Here is a 22,083-nt window from a genome sequence, read left to right on the forward strand (position 1 = left end):
AGACGGAAGGTGTGTGGAGACTTTCTCCACCACAGCCCCAGACATCCAACTTCCAGGTCTCTTTTACATAAGAATGTGGAGTCTCATGGTCTTAAATGGCTGCAGCCAGGTCCCTCTTACAGCCAAACCCAATTCCTAGCTGATACAATGACAGAACAGTTTGCCACCAGTAAATGAACCATGAGAAAAATTTTCAAAGATTCATCAAAGTAAGCCAAATCTAATCAAAGTAGGCAATGGTTATTTGGTCAGTATTGAAAGTGATTTGGTAAGGGGAAAAGAGGATTTCCCTTCTTGTCTTCCACTTGTGGGGTGGGGGGTTGGGGGGGAAGAGTTTGTCTTAACCCAGTAATCAATTCTCCTAATCAAGCTCAACTGAGTTCCCACATGAAACTTATTCATGCCCCAGGAAAGGAACTCGATTATGCACCGATGTCCAGTACTCCCTTATACGAACACAGTAGTCTGAGGATGCTGAGTACTTCTGCCCAGTTGAGTGTAGTTTTAATGAACACTTGACAATCAGCTTATTCAACCAGGACAAGTCCTAAAGAATCTTTTATAATGTTTAAAATGCGCCTAACATTGACCTACTATTCAGAAGACCAATTAAAGCAGAAGACCAGTTAATGAGATTTTTATGCTACTATTAAAATATCAGGTACAATGACAGCCTTTCTAAAAGAAACTTCCTTCAACTTAAAAGGGAGAAACAAGAGTGTTTTGATTTGCAGCATCATAAAAGAAATCAGACAAATGACTAGACTGAATTTTTCAGTCTAGCACTGAAATTAAGCACATGTGAAATTAAGCACATGTGAAATTAAGAATCAATCTGATACGGTCCTGAATTTTTAGAAGGGTAAAACTATTACCCACCATAACATACATTTTAAGAAAGAACGTCTATGGTTGCCAGATAGTGTGTGCATGTGTGTGTGTATCTGTCATTTATGGTGGCACAATGGAGAACTGTTGACAGGAATGAAATCTTAAATTTTAACTGTTTAAAATGAGACTATAAAGGATGCAACAATTGATAACCAGTTACTGAAACCTTTAAGTAACATCTAATAACACTTCAGAAGACACTGCAGAAACACTGCCCCGTGGGAGGCTGGGCATTCTTCCATGATAGTTCAATGTATCTGCATCAATTCTGCCTTCATTCGATCACTAATATTGGCCCATTACTTGGTTTTAACCTCATGTGATTCTGATGAACATTCTACTTCCAGATAATATTTTTAAAGGAAAAGAGCAGCTACGGTTTTCCGCTTTTATATAATTTCTCCTTAAGCCCCCTTAAAAGGCCATAAAATTATTAAGAATCTTCTATAATTAAAAACATAAGTATTTACTAAACAGAGTTAGAAAAACATTTTAGGAGTTAGAATAGGCATAAAGAGAGATGGCGGAATGACTAATACGAATAAATTATTCTTTCTGCGGTTGATTTTAACTACGACAGGCGAACTGAAAAAGCACACGCTGCTTTTTGTATTTTATGTTTGCAAGAATTAAGTTTAATAAAAAAGAATTAACTCCCGTATCTTTGTACAAATCCCCTATCACCTCTGTGAGAACACCTTTATAGACCCTAAAACATGGACAGTCTGGTCCAAGCAGCGAATGAATCTCCCAGTACACGTGGTAGGAGATACCTTCATCTTTAACAGGAGTCTCAGAGCTTGAGGGATCTGGTTTACTTCTTTCGACTACAAAGGTAAGAAGTACAAACAAAGCATGATGAAGAAGCAAGCAATCTTACCTGTACCATTGAGGGTAGTGTTTTTATTTGTGTACAGCCTGATCATATGTCCTATTGTTTTCACATTTTCTCTCAACATTATTCCTCGAGCTTGTACCATAAAGAGATATGTGTTGGCTATAAAAAAGGAAAGAGAGGAAATATCATGACTCAGTAATTTTTTTTTCTAATTTAATAAAATAATATTCGGACTGGGGAACAGCCCAGTAAACCCACACTGACTCAGTTAGCATGTCCAAAGGGAAAACAGAAATATAAAATGACTACTTTCTATTATCAAAAACTTATAAAAACAGGGGTGCCTGGTGAGCCCAATCAGAAGAGCATGCAACTCTTGATCTTGGGGTTGTAAGTTTGAACCCCACATTGGGTATTAGAGATTTCCTAAAAAAATAAAATCTAAAAAAAAAAAAGGAAAAGAAAAGAAACAAACTTATAAAAACAGTTTTTAAAACAATAAAAATAAAAAATTCAAGTAGTAATATCCCATCAAATAGAATGAGACTAACTGAATATCATAATGAATTCCTTTATCCATAAATGATTTTCTACCATAAAATATACATTTCAAAAAGGCATTTTAATACAAACATACAATCATAGTATACTTTCTCTAATTCTACACTAACTTCCTCAAACCCAAAATTCCACAAGAGCAAGTATTCCTTACCTAATTATAAGTATATCATAAATCACCATAACAGCTAGTATGAATATGAATCTTGCAATGGATCTCCTAAATTCTCACTCTGTTCAGGGAAAGAGAATTAGGGGCAGAATGACCTAGAATCAATACCTATTTTGGTAATTTCCCTCTACTGAGTTAATTACTTAGAACTTTCATACTCCCTTTCAATCACAAATTTATCTACCAGGATGGTAAAAGCAGACAAAATCAAAATCAATGTGCATTTTCAGTTGGTACATTTAATTCTTTGTGTTAAGTGCTTCAAAACAAGGCCCCTAATTTCTTGCTTTGGGAGAAACTGGTCAATTGACAAAGATGCCAAAAATCTCTGCCTTCTGAGATGCCAGGACTCTTCAGAGAAGCACAGGGGTAATCAAAAGATCATTTCTTTCTCGGTCCTGATTCTGCAAGCACAGTGCACAACTCTAGACAACTCATTGAATCTCAGTTTCCTTACCTAAAACAGTCGGTGTATTGCCATAGATGTTCTCTAAAGCCCTTTCTACTCTCCATTCTCCAAGCATACAGCCAAAAAATCATACATTCCATTCATTCAAGAGGAAGAGGATCATTTTCATGGCAAAGCCAAAAAACTGCAAGTCTCAGTTAATGACGCTTCCAATTTTAAAATAAGTCACCCCTGAACACTGTAATGACACTCTCAAAAAAATGAATGCCAAAATAAAAAGTGTTAAATGCAACTCATTTGCTGGGTCCTGCTCTACTTCCCTGAGTTGCCACAGAGAGATGAGCAAAATGTGATGTTTACTACCACCTTTAAAGATTTTATTTCCTTACTTGAGAGACAGTATATGAGAGAGAAAGCACATGCGTGTGAGTTGGGAGAGCGGCAGAGGGAGAGGGAGGAGGAGACTCCCTGCTGGGCAGAAAGTCTGATGAGGGGCTCCATCCCTAGGACCCCAAGATCATAACCTGAGCTGAAGGCAAAAGCTTAACTGCTTAACCCCTTAACTGACTGGGCCTCTTAGGCACCCCCTCCTTTCCCATTTTTTTTTAAAGATTTTATTTATTTATTTGATAGAGAGAGACACCAGGAGAGAAGGAACACAAGCGGCGTGGGGGGGGGGGGGGAGAAGCAGGCTTCCCGCTGAGCAGAGCCTGATGTGGGGATTGATCCCAGGACGCTGGGATCATGACCTGAGCTGAAGGCAGGCGGTTAATAATGACTGAGCCACCCAGATGTCCCTCCTTTCCCATTTTTTAATGTAAATTTTAACAAAAGACAGAACAAATAAAATAGAGAAGCAGAGTACAAGAATACTTCTCCTTTTACCTTCATCCATAACAGAGAAAACAACAGAAACCCAACTTCACATAAGTTAACCTCAATCATTTTTAAGAGCGTGTCTACATCCTTTCTAGAAAGCAATCCTATAATTAATACAACTTGTTTAGACTTGAATTTATTACACCCCTCGGGTTACAAATACAAGTTTTTATTGAAGTTTTACTCTTGAGTGGACTCTAAAAGAAAAAAGAGACAAAGTGAAAAATGAAAACAAAAAGAAGAGCCAACCAAAAATGCAGGAAAGCATTCAATAAAAGCCAACTAACACTAGCAAAAGCCAAGATCTAAAATTCAACTGAAATGATGCAGAGGAAAACCATCAAATAGAAAACTAATTCTAACTTACAACACCTTGGATCACTGAATCCTACATTTATACATGAAATTTGTTATCAGTGATCTAATATCTAATATCTTGTAACATCTGTTCTGCACCAAACCGTGGAGATCATGGGGCAGCAGAACTGAGTAGCTCAAAACAATACTGGCCCAAGCCAGGATCCACTAGGTGAGAACATCAGTGCACTTCCATGTGCCCTGGAAACTGAATCTTTAACACACCTATTCATATAAAGACTATTGTCTGACATCGTGACGCCAGGCCAGATTTGAGCAGCAAAAAAATATCTGGTATAGAAAAGAAGAATCCTCAAGGTAAATTATCCTAAAAACTTCCAAAATATCAGGTAACAAACTTCTACTGTTAAAAAAAAAAAAAAGACTGATGACAACAGTGAAAAAAGAATACATTTACTATTCAATAGATGGTTGGGGAAAAAATTAAGGAATGCAAGACACCAAGCTCTCCAAATGGAGAATCTATTAGTTTATTTTAAATCATTTACAGCTAATTGAGTTATAGTCCTTAGGTTAATAGTCCTCATGGGTTTAATCCCTAAAGATCAAATCCATTAGGGAATGAAGGTATTTTGTTTTTAAATAGTCATTGTTAACAGGAAGAATGCAATGTGTCAAAGTATTGCAAGGCATACTAACCCAGCATGAGAGTGGTTCCAACTGTCTGATTTCCAGACACCTTTAGCTGGTAACCCACACTCAAATAACTATATGACAACTAATTACTATTAATTACATCTTATTGATAAACCAGCAAGTTAGAGGAAATCTTTGTCAAAAGTTTCTATTCCGAGTAAGAGAAATTGCATTTCAGAAAACAGGGAAACCTTTTATCAGCTTTGCCCTTTGGTACTTAGAGAACTCAGAAATACACTAAGAAAAACAACCACTGCTTAATTAAAATCATGCCCTATTCTCCACTTTTAGTTAATTTGCTATTTGCCCCTGCTTTGTGAGACATAAATTTAACGTATTTACCTATGTCTGCTTTGCAGGGGGCGGGATGGGGAGAGCGGAATACCTACAACTTAAAAAAAAAAAAAAAACCTCAAAAATCAAGTTTACAACAGCTAGGCATCCTACCCTCGGTTTGTGAAGGAAGAGATTTGATACTCGGCTTAAGGAAACTAAGGAATGCACTTGCTATTAATGTGTCTCCCCAACCCTTTCCACATCCAGCTTTGTTCAATGAAAATAGTATCCCGGACAAGGAGAATATGCCAGTCTGCACTGATCTGGAAAGCCTTCCTGAGCTTCAAAGGCCTCGGACACAGCATCCCCCTGGTCCCATACAATGATACACTGCCACAGGTCTGTTAACAAACAGTAATCCAGCCAGGAGCTGATTTTGAGAGGGAGATTATGTTGGTTAGGTACATCGTAAGTGCAGGACTGGAGCTAAGAAAGAAAGGCAAGAAATACAATTTGGGGTGATGTTCCTATAAGGGTAGGAACTTGGTGGTCAATCACCATAAGGAAAAATTATCCAGAAAAGGGATTAAGAAAGTGTAGTTCAGACACATGGAAAGAGACCACAAAGAGGGTCACAAAAATAAAAGGCCCCCAGGTGAACTGGTCTGAGCTTGAACACAGTGTAGAAGAGGAAATGGTCAACCATATCAAATACCATGGAGGCTAAAAAGAAAGACTAAAAAATAATAGCTTAAAAAAATAAAACACTAATGTTGGTGCATACCCTTTGTCAAGCATCCTTAGAAGAGCTTTACATATACTAACCTAATTAATCCTTACAAGCAACCCTATAATGGTAGGTACTAATATTATTCCCATTTTGCAGATCAAGAAATTGAACAATGGAGTTATGTAACTTGCTCAAGGTCGCACAATTATTAGCTGGTGGTGGAGCCAGAATTCAAACCCACTGACTCCAGTGGTCTAGCTCCTTACTGCCATACAATGCAGCCTCTTAAAAATGCTGGTAGGAGATCACTGCCAATCTTTAAAAGAAGAGCTTCTGGAAAGCAATGGAAATGAAAGGCAAGTAGCAAAGAATAAAGAGGATAGTGACAAAGTAAAAGCAATTTTAAGAAAAGAGAAGTGAGAGCAAGGTCAAGGAAGTTTTTTTTTAGACAGGAGAAAACCGAGCATGACTGTGGCCTAAGTGGAGGGAAGAAAGAGTAAATTTAACTTGAAGGTACTGAACGAAATAGGAGGAAAGATGGAAAGGAACAATTCCACTGAGGGGACCACATAAGCGGAGGCTCTGGGGTGCACGGGCGCACAGCACATCCAGGAGTCAACAATCCAACTTGAGTAGAGTTTGGCAGCAATGAAAAATAATTCGTAAAGGTCTAAGTGGATGGACGGTGTGAAAAAAAATAGGAGGAAAGAGGGGAGGGATTCGAGTCATCGTGAAGATAAGAAGGGGTGCCTGGGTGGCTCAGTGGGTTAAAGCCTCTCTTCTGCCTTCGGCTCAGGTCATGATCTCAGGGTCCTGGGATCGAGCCCCGCATCAGGCTTTCTGTTCAGCAGGGAGCCTGCTTCCCTTCCTCTCTCTCTGCCTGCTTGTGATCTGTCTGTCAAATAAATAAATACAATCTTTAAAAAAAAAAAAAAAAAGTCAAGTTAATAAGTGAGACAGTCCCAGAAGTGTAAGGGTTAGAAAGACTATGGTCTGGGGAGGTGCAAGGGAGAGCGGGTCACAACTACGAGGACCTAATGTGGCCAGACAAGGGAGGATGGAAGACAAGCCCCAGACTCCCTGATGACTATCAACAGGGGCATCAGTAGGGGATGAAGCGGAGTGGGAATGTTCTGAGTTGAACGCAGGCATACCTCAGAGACACGGCAGTTCTGCTGCAGACCACCACCATAAAGCAAAATATTGCAATTAATTCCGTCAAATAAATGTTTTCATTTCCCAGTGCATATAAAAGTTTATACTATAGTATAGCATTATGTCTTAAAAATCAATGCACATACCTGAATTTAAAAACACTTTATTGTCAAAAAAAAAAATCTTAATCATCACCTGAGCTTTCAGCAAGTAATACCCTTTTCGCTGATGGAGAGTCTTGCTTCAGTGTTGATGGCTGCTGACCAATCAGGGTGGTGATTGCTGAAGGTTGGCGTGTCTGTGGCAACTTCTTCAAATAAGGTAAGAATGAAGTTTGCCACATCAAACGATTCTTCCTTTCATCAGTGATTTCTCAGTAGCACACTAACACTGTTTGATAGCGTTTTACCCACACTAGAACTTCTTCCAAAACTCCAACCCTGCCACTGCTTTCTCAACTAAATTTATGTCATATTCTAATCTCTTACTGTCATTTCAACAATCTTCACAGCATCTTTACTAGGAGCAAAACCATCTCAAGAAGCCACTTTCTTTGCTAATCCATACAAAGCAACTCTTCATCTGTTCAGGTTTCCTCGTGAGACTCCAGGAGTTCAGTCCCACCTTCAGGCTCCGCTTCTCATTCTAGTTCTTTTGCTCTTTCCACCACATCCAGTGACTGCCTCCACGAAGTCTTGAATCCCTCAGAGTCCTCCATCAGGGAGGAAAACAACTTTTTCCAAACTCTTGGTAATGCTGATATTTGGACCCCTTCCCATCATAAATGTTCCTACGGGGATCTAAAAAGGGGAATCCTTTCCAGAAGGTTTTCAATTTACCTTAACCAGATCCATCAGAAGAATCACTATGTATGGCAGGTAAAACTTTATGAAATTTATTTCTTAAATAAGACTTGAGAGTCAAATGATTCCTTGACCCATGAGCTCCAGAATGGATGTTTTGTTAGCAGGCAAGAAAATACTTACCTCATTGCATATCTCCATCAGAGCTCTTGAGTGACAAGGCACATTGTCAATGAGCAGCAATATTTTATAAGAAACCTTTTTTTCTAAGCAGGAGGTCTCAACAGTAGGCTTAAAATATTCAGTAAACCACGTTGTAAGAAAATCTGCTCTCATCAAGGCTTTGTTTTTCCATTTCTAGAGCACAGGCAGAGTAGATTTAGCATAATTCTTCAGGATCCTAGGACTTAGAGAATGGCAAATGAGCAATGGCTTCAACTTGAAGTCACCAGCTCCATGAGCCCCTACCTACAAGAAAGTCCACTTGTTCTTTGAAGCTTTGAAACCAGGCACAAACTCCCCTTCTCTACCTATAAAAGTTGTAGGAGGCATCTTCTTCCAACAGAAAACTGTTTTGTCTACATTGGAAATCTGTTGTTTAGGGTAGCCACCTTCATTAATTAACTAGACCTTCTGGATCACTCGTTACAGTTTCTACGTCAGCACATGCTGCTTCCACCTTACTCTGTCAGCTTCTTCCTTAAAACCTTGTGAACCACTCTCTGCTAGCTTCAGACTTTTCTCCGGCAGCTTCCTCACCTCTCTCAGCCTTCATGGATCTGAAGAGAGGCAGGGCCTCGCTCTGAATTAGGCTCTGGTTTCAGGGACTGTTGTCGCTGGTTGGATCTTCTAACCAAACCACTAAAACTTTCTCCACTTCAGCAATAAGATTGTTTCACATTTTTTTTTATCACTCATGTATTCACTGGAGTAACACTTCTCATTTCCTTCCAGAACCATTCCTCTAGGAGTGCCTGGGTGGCTCAGTTGGTTAAGCATCTGCCTTCGGCTCAGGTCATGATCTCAAGGTCCTAGGATTAAGCCCTGTGTGGAGCCCTGTGTTGGGGTCCCAGCTCAGTGGGGAGTCTGCTTGTCCCTCTCCCTTTGCCCTGCTCATGCCCTCTGTCTCTCTCAAATAAGCAAAATCTGAATGAATGAATGAATGAATGAATGAATGAAAGAAGAAAGAAAAGAACAGAACACTTGGGTGGCTCAGTTGGTTAAGCCGCTGCCTTCAGCTCAGGTCATGATCCCAGGGCCCTGGGATCGAGTCCCACATCCAGCTCCTTGCTCAGCAAGGAGCCTGCTTCTCTCTCTGCCTCTGCCTGCCACTTTGCCTGCTTGTGCTCTCTCTCTCTCTCTCTCTGTGATATAGAAAGAAATAAATAAAATCTTTTAAAAAGAGAGAAAAGGAAAAGAAAGGAAAGAAAAGAAAAAGGATCATTCCTCTGCATTCATATCTGGGCAATTTGGTGCAAGGGGTCCATCCTTCTGCCTATTGGCTTTTGACATTCCTTTCTCATTAAGCATATCATTTCTAGCTTTTTTTTTTTTAAGATCTTATTTATTTGACAGAGAGAAAGAGAGATCACAAATAGAGAAGCAGGCAGAGAGAGAGGGGGAAGCAGATCCCCTGCAGAATAGAGAGCCTGATGTGGGGCTCGATCCCAGGACCCTGAGATGATGACCTGAGCCGAAGGCAGAGGATTAACCCACTGAGCCACCCAGGCACCCCTCATTTCTAGCTTCTGATTTCAAGTGAGAGACATGGGACTCTTCCTTTGAGGTGAACACTTAGGAGGCCAGTGTAGGATTATTAATTAGCCTAATTTCAATACTGCTGTGTTTCAGGGAATATGGGAGGACCAAAGAGAGGGAGACTGATGGGGAATGGCCCATCAGTGAAGCAGTCAGAACACATGCTTTTATCAATTAAGTGTACTTGCTGTCTCATACGGGCAAAGTTCATGATACCCAAAACAATTACAGTAGTATTATCAAAGAACACAGACGACCATAACAAATATCATAATAATGAAAAGGTTTGAAATATTATAGTTATCAAATGTGACACAGAGACATGGAGTGAGCAGAGATTGTTGGAAAAATGGCAGTAACAGGCTTAAAATAAGATTGCCACAAACCTTCAATTTATAAAAACCCATTATCTACAAAGCACAATAAAGTGAAGCATAATAAAATGAGATATGCCTGTACTAACTGCCAAAATCATACCAGCATGGAGAATGTTGGTGGGCAGAGGCTTCGAAAGAGAAGGGAAGGGCGCCTGGATGGCTCAGGCAGTTAAGCATCTGACTCTTGGCTTCAGCTCAGGTCATGATCTCAGGGTCATGAGATCGAGCCCCTCTATCAGGCAGGTGCCTGCTGGCATTTCTTGCCTTCCTGGGCTCATGGTCACATCACTGCAGTCTCTGCCACCATCTGTACATTGCTCTGTGCATAGCACACACGGTCCCCTTGAGATTCTTTCCCTTTCGTTCCCCATCTGCCCCTCCCTGAGTGTGTGCACGCATGTGTGCATGTATGTAGCAGGTTGTATGGGGTCCCCCCAAAAATATGTGCATCCTAATTCCCAGAAGCCATGAAAATGTTATCTTATTTGGAAAAGGAACCTTTGCAGATATAATTAAGGATCTTGAGATGAGGAGATCATTCTGGATTATCTGGGTGGGCTCTAAATCCAATGACAAATGCTCAGATAAGAAAAAGGAAAGGGATATTTGTGCACACACACACAGAGGCACAGAATAGAGCAAGGTAAAGATGGAGGCAGAGACTGTAGTGATGTGACCACAAGCCCAGGAAGGCAAGAAACGCCAACAGGCACCTGAAGCTGGAAATAGCAAGGAAGGATCCCCCTTGAGAGACTCCAGAGGGAGCGCAGTCCTGACAACAACTGATTTCAGACTCCTGGCCTCCAGAACAGGGAGATAATAAATTCCTGTTGTTTTAAGCCACTCAGTGTGTAGTAATTCAAATGGCAGTCCTAGGAAACTAATACACCACCGCACGGTGTGGGTATAACTTTTCCCCATTTGAAAGATCAAAAAACAAACTCAGAGGCAAGTTGCATAGATAGAATTTAAGAACTGGGATTCAAGGACAGGTCTGAATGTCTCTGAGGGGCAGCAATTTGGAAGAAGTCATGGCTGAAAGTCATAGAGGAGAGGGAGGGGGGAAAAAGTGAGAGAGAGAGAGAGATCCTTAATGTAAAAAGTAATGAGTGAGTAAGAAAGGAGGGATAAGCCAAATTTCAACTAGTGAAAGGAGAAGGAGGAAATTAGAAGGGGCACTAAAGGCTACAGGAGAGAAAACAGCTTCCCATATTAGCTACAGAACATATACCGAAATAAACGATGTGGAAAAAAAGCAAAATACCACTTATCTATGCCCCTGGATATTACTACAGACATCTGAATCTGGTATCTCTGAATCTATCAGATCTCACAATAATCTTCTAAGTATCGGCTGCAGATGCCTAAAGGTTTTCTTCTACCCACAGCTAGCCCTTGTTCAACTAATTCTCAGAAATGTCTCACCCAAGATGGTAAAGCTAAACATATTATCTCTGGTAATAATGTTGTAAATCCCAGGATCAGGCCAGACTATATATGAAATATTGCTCATACTTTGCCTAGGACCAAAGTACTGCTTGGGTTGAAAACAAAACAAACAGTTCACTTTATGTCAAAGTATTATTTTTTTTTTTAAAGATTTTATTTATTTATCTGACAGATAGAGATCACAAGTAGGGAGAGAGGCAGGCAGAGAGAGAGAGAGGAGGAAGCAGGCTCCCTGCCAAGCAGAGAGCCCGATGCGGGGCTCGATCCCAGGACCCTGGGATCATGACCTGAGCGAAAGGCAGAGGCTTTAACCCACTGAGCCACCCAGGCGCCCCTATGTCAAAGTACTATTTAAGCAGAGTATCTTACCACAGTGACAATAATTCAAAGCCAGGTATGGGCTCAAGGAAATCTGTAGTGCAAATAATTACCAGCCTAGAATAACAGCCTCCCCATCTTTCAAGTGAGCCATGGGCTGACTAATGAATTAAGAGAATGAAAGAACTCTGCATTCAGAATCCCATTTTATCAAGGAATAATGAATTCTGTGATTATATACAGTATAGCTCTATATCAGATCTTAGCCAACAGCTACAGCTTTGCTGAGGTGGACACTAAAAATTAACAAGAAATTCTTTACAACTTGTGCTTTCACCATTTCCACTCTGCAGTTAAGCAGTTTTAAGTTATTTGGGGAGATTATTTGTGCTTGAATACTGATCAAAATTAAATATTTTTAAATAAAATTGGACTTCCAACAGTCTTATTAAAGATGTTCAGGGTGGAGACATGTGTTTGTTGGACAGATATTTGCTGAATGTCTACCGTCTGCCAAACAGTAGCAGAAACTAAGGTGTCCAGGGGGTTCCTCTGTAAAAACCAAAATCCTGAAAAAGTATAAACTGCCTAAAACGTAAGAAGTACTTTCAAAACAATCAGATCATCAGTTCAGGCTAGTTTACACTTAGCTAATAATTCTAAAAATAGACTCCCAACCTGAGAATATGAAAACACTATCTAACACAAGATATCGATCTGCACTGTCATGTATTAGTTCACTATTATTCACTTAAAACAAACACATGCTTCTTTAAAGCAGGACAGAGGCTTCAAGAGTTAAGTATTACACCCCACCCTGTAGAAAAGTAAAATTTGGAGGAAATGAGGGAATTGAGGAAGAAGAATGCAGGCAATTAGATTTTTTTAAAGCCAATCAGTAAAGAAATTTACTTAATGAAATTACATACTAAAAGATCAAACCATAAATAATCACACCCAGAAAACATTACAGAACTGTTGAAATTTAATGATTTCAAAGTACATACAGTTAACGTGAAATGAATCTCTATCCTCTTAAGAATTCTATCATGAGAAAAAAAAAAAGTGGAAGTGGTGTTTGAACTACATGTTTTACAATCATCCCCAATTTCCTTGTGTTTTCACAATTAAAATACCTTTTGAAATTTTAAATTTATTTTATGAAAGGAAAATGACTCTAAAACAAGCAGGAGAGAAGAGTGCACGGTGGGAAATGAGTGTCAAAGATTTCTAAAGCTAGGGGAGCCTGGGTGGCCCAGTCAGTTGAGTCTCGGACTCTTGGTTTTGGGTCCAGTCATGATCTCAGGGTCATGAGATCCGTGGGCTGGTGCAGAATGTCCTTGAGACTTTCTTTCCCTTTCTCGCCCTCTGCCCCTCCCCCACTGTGCACACATGCATGCACATGCGTGCGCTCTCGCTCTCTCTAAAACAAATAAAATTTTTTAAAAAGATTTCCAAAGCCAGAGCACATTTTTTAAAGATTTTTTTTTTTTTATTTATTTATTTATTTGACAGCGAGAGACAGGAGATCACAAGTAGGCAGAGAGGCAGGCAGAGAGAGAGAGAGGGAAGCAGGCTCCCCGCGGAGCAGAGAGCCCGATGTGGGACTCGATCCCAGGACCCTGAGATCATGACCCGAGCCGAAGGCAGCGGCTTAACCCACTGAGCCACCCAGGCGCCCCAGAGCACATTTTTAAATCACTACTCACGGCACCTTATAATTCTCTGTCTTAAGTCCCTTGGTTCAAATAAAAATGAAGTCCAATTTCTCTTCCTCTGAGTCAAACTGGAAATTGCATAAGTCATAATTTCTGAGCTATTAACTTAATTATTAGGAAGGTAATATATGTAAAATGGTTTCAGTAAAGTCGCATTAACACTAGCAAGCCTCAAAATCTAAACACGAAACAAGACATAATATTTCAATCAAGATGACAGGTTACAGTAACAAATCTCGTACACCTCCTCACCTGTAACAATATTACAAAGGGACTCTCCTAGCCAGATGCCATATGAATTTTTTTAAAGCTTATTTTTTTTTAAGATTTCATTTATTTATTTGTCAGAGAATAAGCACAAGCAGGGGAAGCTATAGGCAGAGGGAGAAGCAGACTCCCCACTTAGCAGGGAGCCCAGTGTGGGACTCTATCCCAGGACCCTGAGAGCCTGACCTGAGCCAAAGGCAGATGCTTAACCAACTGAGCCACCCAGGTGTCCCATGACATGTTTTTAAATCATTGGCTAACATATAGGGCTATATGCTTTAATCACTTTTTAATCTTATCAAGTAAATCACAATGTAACTTTCTAATAATTAGAAACAGTAACAAATTTCTGATCAACCTATAACTCAATCATACGGTCACTGCAGACCCACAAAGAAACACAGGATCTTGGTTATCTTAAAGGATGTGTTTGTCCATTCTGTCCATTTCTGTTCTGGAAGAAGAAAATTTTTCACCATGATTGCCATCTGTAGCTCCAGTAAAACATGATGCTACAAACAAGTTAATCTGGTTTTTAAAAAAGTAAGTTTACTTCTATGAAAGAGCAAATGATATAAGATAATTAGTTTCAAAAAATAAACCTATCTACCACTTGATTTTTTTAACCCAGCAGTTGGGGTATTTGTCAGAAATAAAGTTCCCAGGATCCAGAATTACCTAGGATGTGTATTAAAAATGAACCAGAATCAGAATTAGCATGTCTGGTAATAAAAATCTAAGAAATAAATTTATGCATGCAAACAACCTTAAGTAAGGCTTAAGCACATTCATGTTTGAAAAACACTGCTTGTAGTAATTCTTTAAACATAACATTTGTAACAAGCAAAAAAGTAGAATCTTCTTTTTATATTAGTTTAACTTATATTAAATAAATCCTCCATACAGCTTTCTAATTTACGCACAGTTTATTCAGACATAGCAGAATCTATGTTTACCTCCTATTAGAATGGTATCACACAATGATTTGGTGGAGACAAAGACTTCTACTAACTCGAGTAATTAATCATGAAAACAAAGATGAAAGCAAAAAGCCATATTTATTATGCCTCTGGAGAAAAAAAAAGTTAATTATAAATTTCAGATTTAAAATTACTAAGTATGTTTTCCTAAACATTTTGCTGTGCCACGTAGCCAAAAATATAACTGCTGACGAACATCCTTTAAGCTAGCTTTCCTATTTTAACTGAGGAGGGTTCTTGCTGTAGCTTTAAACCAAACTTTGCCAAGTTCTGGTATGACCAAAAACAAGTACACCCACGAAACATAGCAAATCAGGCTGGCCCAACGCAGGATTCATATACTAGAGAAAAGTAAAATTGAGGTGTTACCTGAAATTCTCCAGTGAATCCAAGACACGAAGTAAAAATAGCTAGTACTAACTGGAGTAAACTCAATTTTGCAAAGGAATGTTAATGGCACTGTAGGTGCCTACTTTCAACCTTGAATCGGCCTGATCTTCAACTCAAATCACATTACCTGTATAATAGTATTCTCTTTGTTATTCTGACAAAAGGCAGAAATGGAAAGAAACAGTCTTTAAAATACTAAATTACCATGTCCTCCAGAAATTAAAAAGAAGAAAAACAGATTCAGAGGGAAAAGGGCTGACAGAGATGACAGGCGCAGGCAGCTCTGGTTAAACGGGAACACTGTAGTCTGAGGCAGCGTAGTCTCAGGCAGCAGGAAAGTTGATCAGAAGGGGAACAATGAATGCAGACATCAATGCTCTTCGGAACTCCCAAATGTGACCCTGGAAAACCATGCTCTAGACAAATCTGCGCCAGGCACCTCTTTCCACTGTCACACTGCAGACTCCCCCCACCACCTTCACACTTACTGAGGTTAGGACAAACATGAAACGCAGGCTTGAAAGGGAAAGGGAGTCACAAAAGGCAGTGTGGGTGGGGGTGTGGGAGACAGGTGGAGGAGCAGGTCTGCCCCGAGGCTGGGTGAGCAAGGGTGCCCTAGAGTTTAACACAGCAGCACTGCGTTTAAGAGGTTATTAGAAGTCTATCCGGTCTCCCAAGTATAGCACCTTCTCCAGCTTTCACAGGGGGTCATCTACCCCTGGCTTGATGAGGCACCTAGGAAACCTTTACTTCATTGTTTATAGCTCAGTCAGGATGATTTCATTTCTTAAAATCTGACTCTTTGTAATTACCCTCACTGTTACCTGACGCTATTCAAAAAAAAAAAAGATTCATCTCTCTTGGATATGGTGTTCCTTTAACCTAAAGAACACAGAGCTCATATTTCCCCCAAATCATTTCCCAGGGCAACAATGCCCAGACCCTTCACCTCCTGCACAGTGGAAGAGTCAGCTATCCCAAAGGTGTACATTTCAGCTCTTCCAAAAAACTATATACCTCAGCTCTTCCAACAATGACATGTGAGACTTTGGGCACATGACAATCTTTGAGAGGCTGTCTGGTCTTCTCTTTCTTTAAAACAAGGCTTTTATTCCATGAGCATGGGGTTTGGGGTGTGGCAGGGACAGCGCTATGAAGCTCCATCTCGAATCTTTCTCCTGGGACTTCTTGGCACAAAGCTTTGGCTCCAGACACCATGGCCTCTGTGTCCAAGGTTCCCAAGGTGCTGGGCCCTCGAACACAGGCTCAAACCTAGAGCACCAGTGGGGAAACTGGCAGCCACTGCTCTACCAGAGTCTAAGGCCTACAAACTCAAGTGCCCTGATAAGCTCTGCAGTACACTCTGATAAAAAGCCCAACAGCACAGTGGGTTAGGAAATTATCCACCTTGTAGAACACTGCCTCAAGAGAAAAACCCATTCCATTCCCAGCTAAATTCCAACTGGTATTTGGAATACCTACCACACCTACCATACGGAGACTACAAACCTAGATTAGGAGTTTCTCCTTTAGAAGTATCCACAGTCACGGCTATTTTTACTTCTCATAAACATTAAAAGGAAGTCTGATAAGCACTGCTGCAGAATGCATGTGTCACTTACCTCATTCCACCATGTTGTTCAACAGACTCAAATTTATTCACGAAAGAAAAACACGAAGAATAGTATTTAGTATTGTCAGATTTCAGTGAATCAATTTTCCCTCCAAAAAAATACTGCATTTCCCACAAGTCCAAAGGATTTAGATTCATTTATACTGAAACAATATAGCTTAAGTACAAATGCTACTCAAGAATGGCAATCCGATTGGGATGGGAAGTCTCTAAGAACACTTCCCATTCCCTTGAACGTAGACTAAGTGACTCTCTTCTAAGAAACTATGGCAGGGGCACCTGGGTGACGCAGTAAGTAAAGCGTCTGCCTTCAGCTCAGGTCATGATCTCGGGGTCCTGGGATCAAGTCCCACATTGGGCTCCCTGCTCAGCACAGTCTGGGGCTCCCTCTCCCTCTGCCCCTCACCCCTGCTCATGCTCTCTCTCGCTCTCTCTTGCTCTACTATCTCTCTTAAATAAATAAATATAATCTTAAAAAAAAAAAAAGGAAAGAAAAGAAAATATGGTGAAAGTGATGGGGTCACGAGCTGCCCTATGGAGAGGCCCATGCAGCAAGAAGTGAGGAAGGCCTCCAACTAAAAACGTGCAAAGAACTGAGGTCCTTGGTCAACAGCCCTCAGGAACTGAGTCCTGCCAAAATCCACAAGGGTGAACCACAAGGCTCATCAACACTCAACACTCTGTAGCCTCATAAGAGACCTTGAACCACAGGCAGCCAAACCAGGTCCAGATTCCCAGCCCACTGCACCTATAAGATAATAATACATTTGCTTTTCTTTTAAAGCCCTACATTTGGGGGTAATTCACAAAGTTATAGATAATTAATATACAGACCAATCCAATTTTCTCTACGGTTCCTAATTCCCAGCCCGTCCCTCCATATTCTCCCAAGGTATCTAACATGTAACAACCCAATGGTACTGATGAGTCAGCCAGTAAGAGGACAAAGGAGCTGCCATACCAAGAGAAGTGATTTAATCAGAAACATTCAGCCATCAACAATTCTTTACTAAGCCTCTAGTGCGGTCTGAGGCAGAAACCAAATCTCTTAACTTGGGTTAGAAAAAAGTTCACTCTACACTAAGATTTGGTCAAATAAACTGAGTGCCTCACTCTCAACAAATAACTCAGATACCAACCAAGAATGAACCACCTTCTCCATATTCATCTCATTTTTGCTAATACAAACATCTTTATGTCCTCTTCTCCCATCTCCAAAATTAATGTAACTATATATTTGATCCTATTCTCTCTACCTGCTCTCCCTGACTGATTGCAATCTTGTTCTCTTTAATCCATTCATACCAGTAATGCCTAAATATTTCTGAAATGAAAATCTGATCGTGTCACTGTCTTACTCAAAATTTAAGTTCAATGGTTTGAAACTGTCCTTGGGCTAACCTCAAGTTCTCACACCCAGTTTACAAGGATCACGATTAAACCCATATTTATCTCTCTAGCTTCAGTCCACACTCTCCTCTGTACTCTATGCTTTAGCCCCTATGTTTCTTTGTTGTTGTTGTTGTTTTAACCTTCCACTCCTTCACCTCTAAGCCTTCGAATCTTCCATTCCTGCATGAAATATTTTTCTCCCAAGCCCATCTTTTAATTACCTAACTTAAGCTTCTGGCTTCGGCTGCACCTTCCTCTTCTCCATAATGCCTAACCCAGCTCAGGGCCACCCCACAACCCATGCCTCCCTAGCCAACAGTATTTCACTCTACTCTAGAATAGTTATTCTTCAGTTGCGAGGATTTCTCACTGGCTATAGCATCTATGAAGACAGGGACCATGTAGATCCTGTTCAATGCTGAAGCATAGCACTTTCTGCAAACATTCGCTGTATGAAAAAATAAAGGAATGAGTCTTCCTAGATCACATGTCATAATCTGTTCCTTTTCTCAAATCTTTAAACCCTGTCCTCAGTCCTTAAACCTTTCTATAAAGTTCTTATAGAACTTCAGGTCTTCCCATCTTGTAGGACTCCTTAGATCGTGCTTCCCCCTACTGAAGCAGCTGTCATGGACCTCCTACTTATCAAATTGGTAATTCTTCTTCCAAGCATTAACCCATTTCTTTTTTTTTAAGATTTTATTTCTTTATTTCTTTAACAGAGAGAGAAAAAGAGAGAGCAAGAGAGGGAACAGAAGCTGGGGAGAAAGAGAGGGAGAAGGAGAAGCAAGGTTTCCCTCTGAGCAGGGGGCCTGACGTGGGGCTCAATCCCAGGATCCTGGGATCATGACCTGAGCCTAAGGCAGTCATTCAACCAACTGAGACACCCAGTCACCCTGCATTAACCCATTTCAACACTTGTCTTGCTAATCATCATTTTTTATTCATTAATTCATTAATAAAACCTCACTTTGCTCATATGATCTCTCTTTTCCTTCATTTTCCTGTTCCTATTTCTCCACTTACCCTAAGCTCTTAGACGACATCCATGGCTGACTTCTTTTCAGCTTCCACAAGCTCTCCTTCAGTGGCCACCCAAAACTTTCCATGGTGTCAACCAAAATTACTGCCTATTTGGGACTGGGGAATGAAAAGGGGAACAGAGTCTCACAGGAAACTTTTCAAAGTACACTTAGGCCTCCTCTATATTTTGATTTAGCCTGTATCATCCCACGTTTAAAAGTAACTGACTCAGTGAGTCACTTCTGCTTGCAGGAGTGGAAAATAAATAAAAAATAAAACTCAGGTATGTTGGGAGAGAAATAAGTACCATTCACCTACCTGCTGAAGACAGCCAAATCTCCTGTCAAACATTTCTCCTGGGCTCCAAGTCCTTATGTCCATCTTCCTACTACTGAGAAGTTCCTCCTGGGCATCCCACTGGTGTCCTAACGCAGTTTCTCTAAAACTAAAACAGCTCCCTCCAAGCACATGCCTTTCTCTATTCCCTACGACCAGCCACCAGGTTGTCGAAGCTAGAATACAAACAACGTCTTAAAGCTTCTCCCTTTCAGTCAATGTCACTACTCCCATCCTCTCAACTCTGCCCAGACCCAACTATGACCTTGACCAGGTTCTAATCTTCTGAGCTACCAAAAAAAATTCCTGCCTGGTCTCCCTGCCACTAGTTGTGCCCTCTATCACCAGGCTCCATGCTAAGAGAAAGGCTGTAGAACAAAGGATTGCATCATTCCCCTTTTCAAAACTTCTGATGCTTCCTGCTACTCCCAGGACAAAAATTTGAGCATTGGATAAGTGGACCAGCAAAGGAAGGCCCAGAGGAAAGAAACAGCTGACACCACAGCCCAAATCAAAAGAACCCTTGAAAGGAGCCATGTAGGTCAGAGAACTTGGGTGAGGAAAAAAACCAAGGGACCTTTGAAACACTAAGCAAACTAACAGCTCACAACACAACCAGGCTTACCCAGCCAGGGCCAAGAGGCCAAAGGGCTATGATAAGAAAGCTGCAGGGCAACTTGCCACCTTCTGAGCTAGCCAAGAGAGACCCAGGGAAAATGTCAGGGGACTCTCAGCAAGGACCTAACAAAGGTACCCTCTCCCCTAAAACCTACTCGTACACACACACCCACACACCCCCACCATCCTGACCGCCCATGAACTACACTAGTACCAGCAGAGCGCAATCTACCTAGAGGCCCAAATAACAAAGCACTTGCCAAGTAATTCCTTAAAGGGCCCATAGGAATCCAGACCAAAGTGCCCCAACCAGATTCCACCTCTATTCAAAGAATAAAATGGCCTGTCAGCACATCTAGGAAAGGTCAAAACCTCTGGTGAGTCACATAGACAGTGAAACCCCACTCCCAATGGAATCCTGCAATCTTCTCCACAATACTACCCCATTGATTATAGGCACATCAACTTTTTTTTCTTAATCATAGACAGCTTTGATAAACCTATATGAGTCAAGACCAGCTTCTCTCTGCCAGAATTTTAGGGACCTCAACACCAAAACACTAGCGGGGCAGGGGAGTCCCAACAATTTTTCTCAACATGGCTGATTGGCCACCCCGTACCCTAAGTGGTAGCCAGATGGAAATATTCCTATTTTCTGTAAGTATCTTTGGCCATGCTGCTCCATTGCTTAGTCCATCCTCAATAGCTTGTTCCAACCACCAGCTCCCTCTGGAAATCTTTAACCAGCCCTCATTCCACAATGCAGGCTTTCCAATGACTGGCAACTCTTTCCTGGTGCTCGCCCCATTGTAGCATGAAGGAAGTAACTGTGTCTTAGTCATCTAACTTCTGTGCCTCAAACAATGTCTAGCCTATCTGAGATATTTCACTTGTGTTGGATGAAAGAACTCAAAAGTCATAAGTTCATCTTCCTCTATGATGCTACAGCATGAAAATACAAGTATGTTGTGTTGGAAGCTGCACTGGAAACTAAACACTAAATGGGATTCTACTCTCAATCCAGCCAGGTCAAGAACTTGGGGGACTGCACTCATCTTTTTGCAATCATGTACAAAGGTGAAAGGGAACGAGAAACAACAAATGGCTCCTGACTCTGCCAGATGGGCTAGGGAAAAAATCTGTCTTCCTGTGGGGGATGGTGTCTAGAGACCAGTTTTCCTTGTTACTAAATTTCATAACATAAAGATTATCCGTGCATTTCCTACATGAATCAGAAATTTCAAGGAAAATGTTTCAAATTATTCTCTTTTTTGTTGTTGTTGTTTCGAATTATTCTTAAAATAATGAACTTGGAGTCTGATGGGACTCTTAGGGTAACACCTAAATAGCCAATGAATTGTTCAACATGAGAAAACATTGGAAACTAAACAGATTATGCTGTCTACAACTGTGTGGTACTATCTGCTCAGAGAGAATAGAGAGAGGGAGGGAGAAACACAGGTGAAGAAGGCTAAGAAAAGGGAATTAAAAATGAGAAAAGGAGGGGTGCCTGGGTGGCTCAGTGGGTTAAAGCCTCTTCCTGAGATGGAGCCCCGCATGGGGCTCTCTGCTCAGCAGGGAGCCTGCTTCCCCCTCTCTCTCTGCCTGCCTCTCTGCCTACTTATGATCTCTGTCTATCAAATAAATAAATAAAATCTTTAAAAAAAATGAGAAAAGGACTGCCTGGGGAAGGTACAAGACAAAAACAGGTCTCTGGACAGAAAATGTAGGAAAATAAAATTAATGTCTACACAACAGGTTGATGTGGACAGGAATAATGAGGACTTTTAACAGAAGACATCTGAAACATTTACTTAGAATCAATAAAAAGTGTTCTCTTACACCACATATATTTTCATCACATGAAAGTTTTGCCCTCAGATGTAATTCAGACTAAAATATGAATTATTTCAAGAAGCTTCTCTGTACATCTAATGTAAATTAGTTATAAGAACCTAGTTTGGGGGTATATCTCATTAATAAGAAATCTGGAATGAAACAGGAAGTGTACATGAAGCATTTCTGTAGCACACTAATGTACTATGGTTATCCTGAAAATCAACTTGTGCACTGATTTTGCATTGTGAGCTGAACTAGCC

At 40.6% G+C, this 22,083-nt stretch overlaps 1 protein-coding gene across 1 annotated transcript in view; it reads right to left on the reverse strand.

The window, feature by feature from the left end:
* B4GALT6 (beta-1,4-galactosyltransferase 6) overlaps positions 1 to 22,083 on the reverse strand; it is a 68,434-nt gene that overhangs the window by 43,386 nt on the left and 2,965 nt on the right. Inside the window, exon 2 of the mRNA XM_046025806.1 lies at positions 1,772 to 1,888. Coding sequence (XP_045881762.1) covers positions 1,772 to 1,888 — 117 coding nt within the window. The remainder of the gene's footprint in view (positions 1 to 1,771; positions 1,889 to 22,083) is intronic.

Source organism: Meles meles, chromosome 12 (assembly GCF_922984935.1).
Source record: "Meles meles chromosome 12, mMelMel3.1 paternal haplotype, whole genome shotgun sequence".
In the NCBI taxonomy this organism is placed as follows: domain Eukaryota; kingdom Metazoa; phylum Chordata; class Mammalia; order Carnivora; family Mustelidae; genus Meles; species Meles meles.